Below are 16,810 nucleotides of genomic sequence, written 5' to 3'. Positions count from 1 at the left end.
ACGTTTTAAAATTTGCTACATATTCTGAACATTATGAAAGTAGTTATAAATGATCATACAGAATCACAGTATTATTAAATGTCAACTTACAGCTTTTTCTCAACTCTTGCTTTAAAATGAAATAAAGTTTAACAAAAACTACGTTTGGACAATACTGCATTATTGTCACAGCAATGTGAAATGTAGTTATTTATTACTGCTGATTTATTGTTATTATCAAGCGACATCCCATTCCTTCAACAGAAACTGAGTTTGCAGAGGTGGTTAGTTTTGGGATACAAGTTGACTTCTTACCTGTACAGCAAGGCAGAGAGTGTTGAGCATGATGAGCACAAACATGATGTACTCAAACCCAGTGGAGTTCACCACATACCAGAACTTGTACTGGTAGGGGTTCTTAGGGATGTATCGCCTCAGTGGACGAGCCTTTAGAGCATACTCCACACACTGACGCTGCACAAAAACAAATTTGATTTTCATGTTTATTTAAATTTTACTTTGAAAATAAATCAATTGTTCTGAGCCTCCACGCTCATAATTGTCAATGGGACCAATTGAAATTAGTTTTAACTTGCTATTGCTATAACACAACAGATTTTTCTTTAAAAACGATACAAGTCATGAAGTCTAAAAGCTTTTTAGGAATAACATAAAATCCTCAATTTAGAAAACAAATCTTAGCGCTCTGCATCTTTTATCAGTATATATAAACTTTTCCCTAAGATCTCTTTCATTTGTGACCTTAGACTTCGACACGCACACACAAACAGCTACAGCACACCCTCCTTTTGTGCACCTGCAGACACACCTGGTTTTTGTCCAGTTCACAGTTTTTGTACTCTTTTTCTCCTTGTTCCTGAAATGTGACGATTACAAAACCTACAAAGATGTTCATCATAAAAAAAGCAATGATGATGATGTAGATGATGAAGAAGATGGAAATCTCCACACGGTAGTTGTAAATGGGGCCAAGGTTCTCCCTGTTGGAGTCGATGGCTTTGTATAATAACCTGAGGAGATATAAACAGGGGGGAAGCAGGTGATGAAGCAACATAGTCTACTATTCTTTCAACACAAATATCATTTGGGGGGGGGGGGTTCATTTCTCTCAGTGCACTTTAATTATGAAATGCATCCCATGAACACAGGGAGGAAAGTGTGTGGATCTTACGCAGGCCAGCCTTCAAAAGTGGACACAGTGAAGAGAGCCATCATAGCCATGAGGACATTGTCAAAATTGAAGTCACTGTTGTGCCACTGTCGTCTGTGGATAGATGGCTGGTTCACATCTCCATCCTTATACAAGATGTAGGTTCCCCTGTGAGAGAATGGCAGGTTACATGCAGCTTAACACCCAGTCTAGCTTTTCAAGAACAAACTGCTGTACAGGAACCAGACAAAGTAGACTAACTTGCACTCCTCTGGGCTGGACTTGGCTTCATCAGTGCAGCGATAGAACTTTCCCTGTGGAGAAAAGCAAAACATTTTCCCTCTGATACTGATTATTTCAAAATGATTAACTCAATACTTCCTCTGTCATGTATTGAATAGAGATGACATTAAACCACTGCTGACCTTAAACAATTGCACCCCAATGCAGGCAAACATGAACTGGAGCAAAGTGGTGACGATCATGATGTTACCGATGGTTCTGATGGCCACAAACACACACTGCACCACGTGCTGTAAGAGAAAGTTAAAAATGTTACATCGCTGCATTCCTCATGAACAAAGAAGTGTGAGATAGGGTTTATCAGTAACTTTGTGAAGATGCCACACCTTCAGGCCTTTGGCTCTGTTGATGGCCCTCAGCGGCCGAAGAACACGTAGGACTCGAAGAATCTTCACCACTGAGATGGCTGAAGATCTGAATATGTGAAACAAACGTGTTTATAAAAAGCAAATACTTATAGGGAAGAAGTCCAAAGAACAAAGCAAGTGAACTGTTGTACTCTGAAGCCTGAATATATAAAACACTCAGCAGCTCATCTGCCATGGACAGAGTGGTTTCTGTCTTTTTTTTTCCACCAACTGCTTTGCATTTATTCATTAATTCTAGCAAAACATCAGAGAAAGGCAAAAACTCAACACAGCTTTTTTTTTTTTTTTTTTAATTTCATACTGCACAAGATATTCTTTTTAGGACACAGAAGGGCAAAAAGGATTGCTCAGAGGGGGATGGTAGTTCATACTTTAGCCTCTGAGTTTTGTTCATGGGGCCCAACAGTTCTATGAAGCATAACCCATCTGAGTTTGTACTCACTGAATGCCAAAGGAGACAAGAGAAACTCCCACCACCAACAGGTCAAGTAGGTTGAAATAATTCCTACAGAACGCGCCTTTATGGAGAAAAGCGCCATACGTCGTCATCTGAGGAGAGGATGGAGGAAGTTAGAGGAGCAAATGAGAACAAAAAACAAAACAAAACACATTTTTCATGTAATTAACATCAGACCCACACAAATACAGAGGACGCAGACACACATATACAACAAACATGTTATTGTTGGCACTCGCTATCTTGCAGTCAAATGCACACACGCGCACACATCTCCACACTCTTGTAAATCACTCTGGTTCGGGGTGGTGAGCTTAGAGCAGTGAAAGAGGAGGCTAAATCTACCTTTGCCACCCCTATGGCCCTTAACTTCATGAATGTAGTAGTAAGTCATTCATTTCACAATCTACTATGGAATGAGGCAATAAAACATGCATTTTGTTGCCATGATGTCAAGGATATTTACTACCTGCAAGAGTTCTATTTATAGAGATTGGAAAGTGGAAATGGTCTTACTGTCACATTCATGTGGACCGCCATCTTAAAGCACATTTCAATATGTTCTTTAATAGTTCTGAAAAAGGGGAAGCAGCTCCCAATTCAAACTTCAGAATTCAGCAAGCAGAGAAGAAAAACCATCCAAAAAAAACTCTTCTTCAAATAATAAAAGTCAAGGAATCATTTCCAAGTGCATGTAACTATGGAGCCCTGCAGAGTGAGAGAGGAGAGTGCTAACTAAGAGCATTGAAGAATTTGGAATCAAACAGTGGCCGTCTTGGCAGGTTTTTGCCCAAACAGCTGCAGACATGACTCCACATTTCTATGCACTCGGTCAGGGAAAGCAGACTGAACCATGCTCGGCGGGAACATGGTTGGTTTTGCCCCCTCTTTTATGGGTAATCTGAAGAGCAGTCAGTGCGAGAGGCATGGTGTTAGCTTTGACTGGAGTTGAATTTATGTCTTTGAATGCCCCCCTGAACCCTTTCAATTTTGAAGATAGATGACCTCAAACTCAACTTCAGCCAATGCCCTTAAAAATGTCTGAAAGGCCCATTGAATTTTGTTGCATCACACCATTGGTTGCATCATGTTTTACATATCAGCATTATGAAAATCATTTCAGCGATGACTGCCCAAATGACATGAAACCCATGTGAGTATAATGTAATGTTGATGTGATGTTTCCTTCCCCCAAAAGGAGCTCTTTGCTCAGCGTAATTTCAACACATCTTGTGTTTGTGTTAGTGTGTGCAAATAATAACGCCAATATTAGTTTGATCTTGTTTAAAAGAGGTGCCGTTAAGAAAAAAGCAAATAAGAGAAAGGAAACAAACAAGCCAGGTTGTACTGAGTGGCAGGTGACACACAAGGAGAGAATGCAGCAAGGCTCTCGTTGTCACTTAAGGGGTTACCTTCAATATGATCTCAAATGTAAACATACTAGTGAAGACATAATCTGCATAGCCTAGGACCTGGAAAGCAACAAGACGTTTGGAGTGTTATTGGGGTGTGGTTAGTCACAGCACGGACAGGGGACACAGGCATTTACCTTCAAAACGATCTCAACTGTAAAGATAGCCGTGAAAGCATAGTCAAAGTAACCAAGTATCTGCAAAAAGCAACGTAGATGTTTAACAAAGACAGTTCAATGTGCAGCTTGATACATTATATGAAAACAAATAATCCGGAGAAAAGCAAATATTTGTATTTTTTCTAAAGAGATGTTCAGATTAAATGACACGGTAAATTTTAATTACTGGCATTATTCCCTACAGTATTCATTTGCCTTTACTTATGCAATACACTCTAGGTTATGAATGGAGGTAACAATGTTATCATAATACATTTGAAATCTTTACATTGAAGGCAAATGAAACACAAATATCATAGCCTAAGGGATTATTTACACAGTCGTACTGGTGTTTTTGCTTTTTTAAGCTCGTGAAATTCAAAACATGTTTCTATAACTTTCAATCAAAATGGCCAATCTCTCTCAGCTCATTTCAGTGGTGCCAAAGGTGAAGTGGGTATTTATCACTATGATGAATTCTTTATATAGTTTTTTTGTTAAGCATTAGATCCTCAATGAATTAATGCAGGGACCATTTGTAAAAATTATCCTTTATGATGCATTTAACGGGACACAAGATAGCTCAGACATGTGAGTTGCTAAAAGCACAGCAGCTCATAAGCTTTGCTCACAGTAAAACAATTCCAAATGAGTTTAGTTTCTTGGTTTTAAGAGGTTTCTGCGACACCATCAAATCACAACTGGAGCAAAAGAGCAGCAAAAAAAAGAGCACCCTTTATATGTAGACAGGCCATATTTTCAACTATTCATCCTGGTGTCCTGACAGGAACAGTCTTTGTCCTGACAATTGCACTGAATCTATCTTGTAGAAAATACCTCCAAGTGATCTTTGTGGAATGTTGTTGTCAAGGACATCGGGATGATGAAGATGCTGACCAAGGAAAAGAAACATTTCCTCTCACTCAATCATTTTCTAACCCTAACCCTAACCCATTTCTCTGTCTTTTGCCTTCTGTGTGATGTACAAAAAGTACAGCTCTAGTCTCTCAGAAGATAATTACTCCTTGACCTGTACGCTGGTAGACTGGTGTGGAGAGTCACAAATAAGGTAGATATCCCTTTTGCATTTTGTAACCAGAAGTTTTTCCCATAAAATATTATTAAATTATTTTGTATGAATTTCTTTTGTGGCATATTTTGCTGACTTATTTGTACTACATGTACCATATCAGTGTTATTAGTGACAGATCTCATGTATTTACCTTCGTCCTACAAATCAAACCTGTGTGTAAAAACACTGTCATGATGATGACAATTTATCAATTTATCTATAAGCTACTGTTCAGTTGTAATGTACAATATGTGCATTAAATTAATCATAAATCATTTAAGGAGGAAGATTTATGAAACTATAGCTTCTCAATCGCTTAACTCCATTGTTTGCACCAAAGTGATAAAGGTTTTTGTCAACTTACAATATTACGAGCTGAGAAGTTTCGGATGGGATCTTCAGCAGCAAGTGAGACGGAGCTGAGCATGATGAACACCAGGATGAGGTTGGTGAATATGTGGTGATTTATGAGTCTGTGGCAAAATACACGAACCCTGCAGGACAAAGAAAACACAATACACCAGGAGGTCTCAGTGCAATATGAGTTAGTAATGTGTGATGTTTGAAAAGTTAGTGCGTCTTACGGGTTTGTGGTGCTGAAGATGAAGAAGGCACTTCCCTCTGGAATGGGAGTGATCTTCTCCTTCTTTACCAGTTCAGAGATGGCTGGTCGAGGCCCTGATGGTACCTCTGGATCTTCCTCCTCTACTGCTGTATCATCATTCTCCTCCTCCTCATCCTTACAGTCAAGTAGGAAGTGTGAACTTTGTCAGTTTACATTTAATCTCAAACTGTGATTTGTGATTCGATATTTGAAAGAAATTCAAAGTACCTTGTCATCTTTATCATCATCCTTTTTGTCCCTGTAAAAAGCAGAATTTTTTATGAATGATGACCGTTTACAGCCAAAATCTATAGTTACATTTGTAAAATAAAGACAGTAATCACCCTTTCTTGTCTCCTTCATCTGTGTTGAGAGACTCTGCATCTGCCAAGTTGTCCACAGCAATAGCCAAGAAGACATTCAGCAGGATATCTGCACAACGTGTTAAGTAAAGGGCACATCTCATTTTTAATTAAACCTATGAGCATGACTACACTATGAGTTAGCAGTGATTGGAGCAAGATTGGCAATGCCCTTTATTTTACCAGTAAAATTACTGCGGGAACAACTTAAAACCACATTCTTCCAACAACCACAGACCAACCACTGTGCACATAAACAGATTTAGACTTAATGCCCAGTTTGAGACACCTATAGTGTAGTTGTGTTTTTATGAGTGAGTAAGGATACAGTTTCCACAGATGAAGAGGATGATGAAGTAAAAGCACACAATCACTCCAGAGGAGGAAGGGCCCCCATAAGCCATTATTCCATCATACATAACAGCATTCCAGTCTTCTCCAGTCAGGATCTATAATCAATCACAAAACTTTTTTTTAAAGTAGATGCATCACCAGCGGTTAGTCAAATTAAACCGTTACACAGGAAATGTGCCAACAATACTTTTTTGCTGTAGCCGGGTTCCTGACTGGTTGCAGGGAGAGGGATCACATTACTCTTATCCTGGCCTCTGTCCATTGGCTCCTAAATAGCTTTAGGGTAGCCTTTAAGCTTCTATTGCTTTTTAAGCCCTCAGTAGTTCAGTTTCAGCCCTACATCACATGGGCCTCTTCACCACTCCTCAAACTTACCTATAACAGAGGTGCTTTCTCACTGCTGATATCTATCAGATCTTAGGACTTAAAGTAAGAAGAAAAAAAAAAAAATCCTGAGCCTGAAATTTTTTCCAGGTGTCTGCAATAGTAAACTATTTCATTTTTATTCTAAATACAAAATAGAAATAAATTGCCAAACTGCTTGTCATCTCTGCCTGTCTCTTCTATCCACACCCAGCGCTACTTATTTTAAGTCCTTTGTCTATTGTTAGGACATCTTCCCCTGGCTTCATAAACTTATTCTCCATCATCTCCATCAGTGACTTTGATTTAAAAAAACAGCTGGCTTGGATGCTGCGTTCACTAAAACTCTGAACCAAGAGTTCTGTATGAAAACTTGGAAATTTCCGACTTCCAATATAATAGCGTTTTCGCAACTTGGGGAGCTAAAATATGTGCAGCAACCATTTATGTTTATTTTGGAAGCAGTAATTCTCGAGTATGACAACTTAGAGCTCATTTTTCCCAAGTTACTAGAATGCAGCATCACCTGCTGCAGGATCTCAACCAAGTTCTCCCAGACCACACCCCCTACTTCTGATTGGCTGAGGTGGACAGAGTACACAACTTCACTACTTCAGTAAAAGTACAGATACTCCTTGTCAAATATTACTCCAATACAAGTTAAAGTAGCTTTGTCAAAATATTACTAAAGTAAAAGTACAAAAGTATTTGCTTAAAAAATTACTTAAGTAAAAGTTAAAAGAAATACAGGAAAGCAATGTAGCTTTTTTGGAATTATACAATACACTGATGCGATTCTGCTACAGACATGTTTACATCTCAAAAATACCTTCACCGGTCTCTGGAGGGATCTGGTCCAGTCTCTAGTCTGTGGAGGGGTTTGGTCCAGTCCAGAGGTCTCCAGCTCCGGTCCTGGAGGGACACTGTCCTGCAGGTTTTAGATGTTTCCTGCTCCAACACACCTGATTCAAATGATCAGCTCGTCATCAAGCTCTGCTGAAGTCTGATCAGGAGTCACTCATTGGAATCAGGAAACATCCAGGACCGGATTTGGAGACCTCTTGTCCAGTCTCTAGTCTCTGGTCTAGTCTCTCATCTGTACAAAACATATTTTATATGGACACAATGAACACAGTCTCAAACTCTGGGAGGTCTGTGGGGGTCCGGTCTCTGATGGTTTGCTGTGTGTTACCTTGTGTTTCTGTCTCTACTATTCACCTTGATTAATAGACTGTCCTGTGTGCTCCATGTCTAGTTCCTCCTCTGTCTCCTTTTATGATAGTACTTCATGTCATAGATGCAGGATGACGGAAAAAATGGAGGCGAGAATTAGTAAGTTAGAGTCGCGGCTCCGCACTTTAGCTAGCTCAGCTTAAGCTAGTGTAGCTAGCTATAAAGCTAAGTCTGGTTTAACCTTAGCTTGGCTCGTTGAAGCTGGTAACCATGGTGACTAGCAGTCCGGGCTAATTTTGCACACGGAAGAGGAGAGGTAGAGTAGTTGAACACATGGACCGGCTTTATTCAGCTCTTTTCTTCCTTCAACATCACAACACAGGACTTTTATGAGTTTCATCACACTGACTATAAAGCTTACAGCGGCTACAGCTGGCGTTACTTCTCACACCATTCACCTGTGAGAGGAACAAACGCTTCTCTGCAAGCTAGACAACAACAAAGCTACATGCTGACTATGTCACACATTACCCACAAGGCCACACACTGCACAGCGGCCATGGGACAAGTGAATGAGAGACTCAGGACAGAAGACCCGGAGTCTGATCCTCTAACGTGGAGCTGTGTGGATATTAACCAGCTGTTTTAGCACAATGTCTCATGTGACACAAGTATCAACATACAAGTGAATTTCCCTCAGTGTAGATAAAGTTGATGTCTATCATATTGAACAGCACGGGGTCGTAGGTTAGCGCTGCCAAGCCGCAATATGGAGGGCAGGGTTCAATTCACGTTAGGAGCAGATGTTCAATTAGTGAAGAGTGACTATAGCAAGGAAAAGCGGATAGTAGACAGATGGTAAACAGGACCAGAAAAGAGAGCAGACCAGTATGCGATTTGATTTCCGGTGCGGGTAGCCGAACACGGCAACATTAATTGGGTAATTCGTTACAAGTAATGGACTGGGCTAGTGCAAGATACGGCAACCAGCAAAGGACTGTGCTGCAGAATTATGTCATAATCCTTAAAACCTTAGTTGAAAATGTAATTACTTGAAACACAGTCAGAAGAGCTTGGGGAAAGTTGTCAAAGGTACTCCTCTTGGTTTGAGTTTCGTCAAAGTTGAATTTTCCACCAAACACCTGCATGCCCAGCAGGGAGAAGATGATGATGAAGAGGAAGAGCAGCAGCAACAGGGAAGCAATGGACTTCATGGAGTTGAGCAGGGACGCAACCAGGTTACTTAGAGACTGCCAGTGCCTACAAGGAAAAGTCGGCCAAGGGAGGAGAGACGGATGATTAGGGGAATGCCAGACATACACTGTCGACACAAGTACACCAAGAGACATACCGAGTAACCTTGAAGATCCTCAACAGGCGGACGCAGCGGAAAACAGAGATACCAAGGGGAGACATGATTTCCAACTCCACCAGAATAGTTTCAGTAATTCCTCCGCACACCACAAAGCAGTCAAAGCGATTGAACAGCGAAACAAAATAGGCTTCTAGCCCCAGACTGTACATCTTCACCAGCATTTCACATGTGAACAGGGCTAAGAGCACTTTGTTGGCCACATCTGAAAGGCAGAGAAAAAAAAAAAAAGAAAAAGGACAAAGATTAATATTTTATAGCACAGAGGAGTAACTGCTTGTAAAACACCCAGAAGAGCATACAACACAGTTCACATAGGCAAATCACAAAGACGCTTTCAGCACTAGGCCCATACACATATATATTTGTGTGTGTACATCCACGTACATTTCTATTGAAATTAAGGCAGTAGATCATGCGAAAATACCAAAAGTGTACTAAAAGTACACTTGATGCTACACAAATGATAAACAACTGTAATTATCAAACCTTATGTGATTGTCATTGTATTTTTATCGTTTGTATAGTTGTCTGTTTATAGTTTTTATTATATTGTTTATATTTTTCACGTTTTTTTATTATTATCCTGATGTACAGTGTGTCCTTGCTGCTGTGACATGAGAATTTCACAGTTTGGGATCAATAACGAGACGACTGAAAAAAAATTTGCTGCTTTTTGAAAATCTGCGTTTCAGCTTTTTAAAATATCCTAATAATCAGGAAATACATTAAATGTTAACCACAGTTATGATATGAATGGATACATGTTTTTGTCACTGTGGAATAAGATGCTTATGAGCACACATTTGTTGTTCATACCTTGCACTTGTGTCAGCCACAGGGGCTGGTTATAATGCTCTGATGATATGGTGAGGGTGTTGAGAAACACCAGGATGATGACCAGCCAATAGAAAGGCACCGATTTGACGGCCAACCGGCACTTCCTGCGGCAGAACCTGTTCCAGCGGCGCCAGCGCCGACTGCAGGGGGAGTCAGGTACATTAATACAAACAACAACACCATTATGACTCACTTTGTGAATCATAGGAACACAAGTCACATAACTTGTAAAGTCCAAATAATGGAATAAATACATGACTTCAGGGTAATTTTTCATCATTTTATAAAGAAATCATTTAGGCGCATTTGAGTTATATGAAGAATGCATTGGACAAAGGGAGTGGGCCCACAGGGGAACTGCAACAATGTATTTTTCCCAAGTCATACTGCACAGTTAATGAACTAAAAAATACTGTGTAAGACTATTCTCTAAAAAATACCACATAGTACATGCTGACTTTATAAAAGCTGATGATTTATCATCCAGCAGTAAAGCAGGCACAAACTTCGTACAAACATCCTAACAGCTGTACGCAGCATGCAGTGACAGACTCCAATGGATGCACTGACCTGAACTTTGACTTTGAAATTTTTTGACTGAAAGACAAAAAGAGGAAATTGACAAATGCTGGATATTAGTTAAATTACGAAAAAATGTTTGGATTGCAAAAAGATTTTTTTATTGATCATATCATAAGACAGCATTCTGTTGCAAAAGTCAATCCTGTTACAAAGGTAGGAGGTTGATATGCACATTTACTGTAAGTAAAATGTTTGCTTTAACCATGAGAAAAACAGAAGACTAGAAACAGTCATACAAGAAAGGAAAATCTGATTCATTGCCATTTAATGTAATATGAGTGCTCCTCTTTTTTTGGGAAATGTTTGTCGTGTACATGTTACATGCTCTCACCACAGAGGTCCGCAGCATGGTGTCTTTTCATCCTCCCCGTTTTGATTCTCCGTGTTGACAGACTCTGTTTCACTAGCTGGGACACTTGCTGCAGCAACATATAAAGTGGCCAAAAGATCAAAAGGAAAAAAATGTCATAAACATCACAAGATGCTTCAGAGAAACATGACACAGTGCATCCCAGGGGGGGAAAGAAGTACGGAAAAAAAATTAAAATGCAGATTGTGCATCAAATCAGGCACAAAAAAAAGAAAAAAAAGAAAAAAAAAAGAGTTTAAACTTTTTTTTAATTTTCAAGGCCATGGTGCAACTACATGGCTACACTACCTCGCAGAACAGAAGGCACTAAGCACTTTGGCTGTGCATCACTGTCATCATCGGTATTATTTACCAAGTGTTGAAAGGGAGCTGACATGGGACAGGCGAGTGGACAGCTGCTCTACAGGGACTGACTGATGCAGACAGTGAGGAGTGGCGGGAAGAAAGAAGAAGGGTAAAGAGGACAAACCTCTTAAAGGTATCTCTGAAATGCTGCACTCTGAATACTGCTACTGCTTTGGGAAGACGAAGATGATGATTAACTGTCTGAAACGTCTCAGCGCTTTAACTTGTATGCGGACGTGTGGTGTGTGCGCTACTGCTTAGCTTTTGTAGACGTGTTGCCTTTGATTCCTGAGTGGTCGGACAGCTCTCAGCTCTGAAAATAGTGCTGACTGTCGGAGTAGTGATCTGGGTTGAGCCCTGTTTCCTATATTCACACTGAGCCCCAGCTATGAAATGGGACATGGGAAGGAAACAGGGCAGGCATGCTATCAAATGCAGTTTTATTACTGCTGCATATCAGACTCACTGAACAGAAACAAGATAGGCAATTTCATTTAGAACCAGTAAACCTTAAAAAAAGGGATAAACAGGAGGAAATGAAAAAACACAAGCTGAAAAGCTGTGATGCTCAAACACAAGGTTTAACACAATAGTAAAGCAGTCACACACACACACACACACACACACACACACACCAGTTTTACGCATCTGCTGTTCATTTTTAACCCGATTTCTTACTGTCCAATAACACGCTTGGGAAAAGCTCAACAATTCTAACTGTCTTGGCTTTAATCCCTTTAGTAAAGGAGCAGCAGTATCATTTTTTATCTTGTAAAATGTTTTTGGTCTATTTTCAATAAAACCTTTGGTGGATGAGATAACTTCAATAACTTCACACACCACACACACACACACACACACACACACACACACACACACACACACACACACACACACACACACACACTAGCTAGAGAACATTGAAGGGAAAACACTGGATTTACCATGAGTGTCGGACGACTGGCTGAACCACCCAAACCTTCCTTTCTTCTTCTCAGTAAGGTCAGCCAGAGTCACCCCTTCATGTGTAATGCATGCAAGCCCATGCATTCAGACACAACGGCACAGCAGAGGGACATTGTGGGGGGGGGGAAATGGGCTGCTATCAAAATAGGTCAGAGCACACAGGCACCACAGGACAACAACAGTATTCAAAATATCAATATCCAACAATGACAAGCGCAGCAGGAGCCACAAGGGCTGCAGACACTGAGGAGGGCAGAAGAACCACATGGAGAGCGGTTAGTCACAGGAAACGCTTGCAGGTGACGGCCCTGTACTAAAATGTTATGGTGCAAATTAAAGCATTTGCATGTTAACATATTAGTAGGGGCTCATGTATTGTTGACAGACACCAAAAGCCAGGATGGGCGTGGACGAAAAGCAGTATGGACCTGCCTCCTAATAACATTGGATTATTTTACTTAGTGATCAATGTTTGTGATGATGTTGCAACTGCAAATTAGAGAGTAAACTACAAATTATCTGGAGCTATGCCCTACATGAGTAGTAGCTAAAGGAAAAGACAGGTGGGGAAAACAACAGTAAATGAGCACAGTACATAAAAACGAGGGGAGTAGAGTGCAAAAAAACAGGCATCTTATGCTAAAACGTAAGGTGGAGCAGTTGCACATTTTCTGTTCTGCATCATGTATGCTGCTTATATAAAGAGGATTTGGATTAAGAGTTTTTCTACTGCTCAAGTAATATATTTTTTTTCTTTCTACAAATTCCTGTGGTACACACAGTGTGCTAGACTTCCATCTGTGGCATACATTATGTGTGGCGATAAGACCAGTGTGTGCAATTTTCTTCAGCTTCCTATCGCATATTTATATATAGTACCTATAGGGAAAGACTGTGACATGGCTCTGTATAGTTTAAATTGTGTCTAAATTGTGTCTTTAAGTAGTGCAGATGCCATAAATATATCTGATTATCCAGCATAATCTTCAGTGTCTTTTTTTCCTCAACAGCCCACTACATGAGCATAAGTACATTAGTGTTAAACCTGCATCCTCTCATTCCACATCAGATATTGATTTCTTACTGTTGCTCACTTAGATAAAGGTTACATTTCCACTAATTGCATAAAAAATTACTGCTGGAATACAGGAAATTCTTTTCTCTCAGATGGATTTCTTCCCTGTATGAGTATGAAAAGTTCTTGGGTCTGAAACAAGAGAGGACTTGAGTTGCGTTTTGGACTGATGTATTGAATCTTTTTCTTTGTAATTGTTATCCTATGCTGGATCTCTCGCAGCATTACTGACCAGTTAACTGGGGCAATAAGAAAAACATAGCACATTATACTCAAATAGAGACAGAAATGCAAAGAGAAACATGTATCCTGCTTAAACAGTGTATAAATATTTAAATATATCTGTACTAAAGAAGAGAGATGTTTGAGCTTCAATCAGTTTTTCTGATGATAAAAATAAATCTAATTATTCATCAAAGGAATCACATCCCTCTGATGGGTAACACGGCTGAACAGATTTGATCAGTCTGAAAGGCTCTTGTGTTACTCTAAACAATGCGAAGGGGGGGTTGGGTGGGTGAGGAAGCTTACGGTTGCGCTTGCTCTCCTCATCGGCCTCATCCTCGTTGTCAGGGTCGATGTCTTCAGCCTGAGTGATCCAGTCTAGGTAACCCTTCAGATCCTCCTCCAGCTGCTGCTTCTCACGCAACTTTTGGAAGTCTCCACGAGCTTTGGCCTTCTCTCTCTCCTTGGAGAACTCTCTGTAGTACACAAGCGTGCATAAATGACCAAGAACACACACAAGCAAAGAGCACACTTTCACAGCAAACAACAAAATAGAAATAAACGAGTCTTCCCTCTGATACCAAATGACCAGTAGCAACAGAAGTTTTCCACTTAGGCACATGAAGATGGCCTGTATACATATTTGCTACATTTACGCATTCACATACTTCAATCAAGCCTGTGTGTTTGTCTGAAACCTAGCCACTGGAGGGAGATGTACACCTTTCAAAAACAAGGCAGTAGCTATATTTAGAACCTGACAATAAAGCAGCATATCCTCCAGGAGAGCATCTAAGTCAAATAGAAAAGGCAATTTAAGCAGATGGTTTCAAGAGACACACAACATTTGCAAATCATCTAAATGCATAGATTGTATAAGACATCTACTGCAGAAACAGTAACAATTCATAAGTGTCTCGTTGACAGGAAGTAAATAATGTGTGTATGGTGCATATTGAGATATTTTTATTACTAAGAAAATCATGCATTTAAGCTACAATGGTGAAAAAGTTGAACATGACAAAGAGTGACACAAAAACAAAAATACCTGATGGTAATAAGTTTGCACAATAGTGGCTGTGCTTAGACATTTGATGTAGATTACAGACTGTGCCAATCTGAAGCAGCCAAGTGAACTGCAGGGTTGAGTTGATTATTATGTTAACCTTGTTGGCTTTTTTCAAAAGTCAGACTTTGCCGACTGGTCAACCATCCAGAGTTAATTCTACTGTAATATCCCTACCCCCACTCCACAGAGCTGGGAAAGCAAACTGGGGTTTGAGAAAGCTTAGCAGTGCAGAGGGAGTGAAGGGGCGAGGAATAAGATTAATTTCTCTCTCAGGAGGTTGGGTGGGTTGGGGGAGGAAATGCTCACTTTGCAGTTGCCGTGGAAAGGCCATGATAGTTTGACATCAACAGAAGTCTGTTAAGAATATACATTTATCTTAAGGGCCAATCATTGGGTAATGATTTCAAAGTGTTTGTACCAAGAGTGCCACAATCTCTACTTCCCACAGCCCAAGATTCTTCATCAGAGAACAAACTCACTTATAGGATACTGCTACTTCACAAACACAGCAAGCAGTGCAGGGTGCACAGCAACGCACGGCACACACAAACTGCAGTCCAACACCACTGCACATGTTGCTTCTTACCCACTTAGCACACCTAACACAAGGTTTAACACGAAAAAGGAGCCGAGTATGATCAGGCTAACAAAATAAATCCAAGGCGTCTCCCATCCGATGGCATCATTGACCTACAGGAGCCAAACAAAGCTGTTTTACAGAGAGAAAAAACACAAGGACAGAGAACCTCCAGCTTACAACCACATAGGAGGTCTCTGTCTTTAAAGAGAAGAAGGTGCTTACCCGCTCAACACACCCAAAACCAGGTTAAGAACGAAAAATGAGCCGAAGATCACAAGACTGACAAAGTACACCCATGGAAGCTCAAAGCCCATTGCATCGTTCATCTGGAGTATCAAGCATTGCCACAGAGGAAGGAGAAGAAGGGGAGAGAGGAGGAATGAAAAGAAAGAAAAGAGTGAAATAAGTTGTTGAAGCTATAAACTGACAGACAAGAAGAGTAGAACATAGGTTAAATAGTAGATTTCTCTTCAGACCAGGAAAAACATTTTGCAGGAGTATTTGTGCAAGGAGAGCATCGTGCTGTTAAAGGGAGTTGTTGTGTGCATTCAATCATTTAGTCAGTCAATCATATTAGAGTGATAAGAGCAGCCTCAGAAAATTATCAGCAGCTTCATCATCAGAATGTCAGTCACATTACTGTTATGTGTCTGATGTGAATAGACATGGCTAAAGGCGAGTGCCAGGGACTCACCCAGTACAGCACGTCTGTCCAGCCCTCCATGGTGATACACTGAAACACTGTTAGCATGGCAAACAGGAAGTTGTCAAAGTTGGTGATACCACCATTGGGACCTTGCCAGCCTTCCCTGCATTCTGTGCCATTGATGGGGCATTGGCGCCCGTGCCCTGAGATCGCACACGGAGCTGGTTCCTCCTCTGCTATCATATCTACAGAAAGAGACAAACCTATTTTAATTCAACAGAATGGATTATATGTAATTGCTGATACCTGGATTAAGTAATTAAGAACAGCTCCACCTGAACCCTTTCTAACAGTAAAACTTGTTTTAAACTTGTAATGAAGTATTTTTACATTGTGTTAATGCCAAGTGTTTAAGCAGCCCCCGTAGGAGAGAATAACCTAGCCAGGTTTACTTGCATTTTATCACCCACGCAGTACGTTCCATCCACAGACATGCTGTGATAAAATAAACCATGAAGCAAAACTGCAAAATGTAGTTTTAGACAGAAACACGCATGCTGTGTAAACTTAGCTATTAGCAGAAAATGACATGCTGTAGCAGTGTCTCCTTTTTGTCATAGTCCTGAAACTAGAAATAAACCCCACGTTTTTTCGACATTTGACGCAAAATGATTTAAATAATATCCTTAGACCTCCAGGGTGGAAAAAGCACATTTGAGACTTCAGTTTGTGCAAAGTATAGGGAAGATAAGCTATCATGTCAACTTGTCTTGACAAATTCTAGACACCTGCTCAGCCTGGCATGCAAGCAGTAAGATTAAAAAAAGAATTTGGCTGGTTTCATCTTTAGTATCAAGTTGAAATGCTGGTTGGTATTTGTAGAAAATCAGTGCACATTCTTATTTATAGGTTTGGAGATTTTAGTCATGAAAAAAAACTGTTTCTCACAATATTTAAAACACAT

General features: G+C 40.2%; 1 protein-coding gene across 1 annotated transcript in view; it reads right to left on the bottom strand.

Annotated features, from left to right (window-relative positions):
• Positions 1–16,810, bottom strand: part of cacna1da (calcium channel, voltage-dependent, L type, alpha 1D subunit, a) — a 51,462-nt gene that overhangs the window by 18,278 nt on the left and 16,374 nt on the right. The window contains 21 exon segments of the mRNA XM_029502745.1: positions 295–453; positions 809–1,010; positions 1,172–1,318; positions 1,412–1,464; positions 1,576–1,683; positions 1,780–1,867; positions 2,264–2,370; positions 3,828–3,887; positions 5,285–5,414; positions 5,505–5,659; positions 5,753–5,783; positions 5,869–5,956; positions 6,215–6,335; positions 8,829–9,036; positions 9,128–9,353; positions 9,968–10,128; positions 10,559–10,585; positions 10,902–10,989; positions 13,858–14,027; positions 15,423–15,526; positions 15,895–16,091. Coding sequence (XP_029358605.1) covers positions 295–453; positions 809–1,010; positions 1,172–1,318; positions 1,412–1,464; positions 1,576–1,683; positions 1,780–1,867; positions 2,264–2,370; positions 3,828–3,887; positions 5,285–5,414; positions 5,505–5,659; positions 5,753–5,783; positions 5,869–5,956; positions 6,215–6,335; positions 8,829–9,036; positions 9,128–9,353; positions 9,968–10,128; positions 10,559–10,585; positions 10,902–10,989; positions 13,858–14,027; positions 15,423–15,526; positions 15,895–16,091 — 2,630 coding nt within the window.

Source organism: Echeneis naucrates, chromosome 5, assembly GCF_900963305.1.
Source record: "Echeneis naucrates chromosome 5, fEcheNa1.1, whole genome shotgun sequence".
NCBI lineage: Eukaryota > Metazoa > Chordata > Actinopteri > Carangiformes > Echeneidae > Echeneis > Echeneis naucrates.
This window is presented reverse-complemented; position numbering and strand designations above follow the sequence as displayed.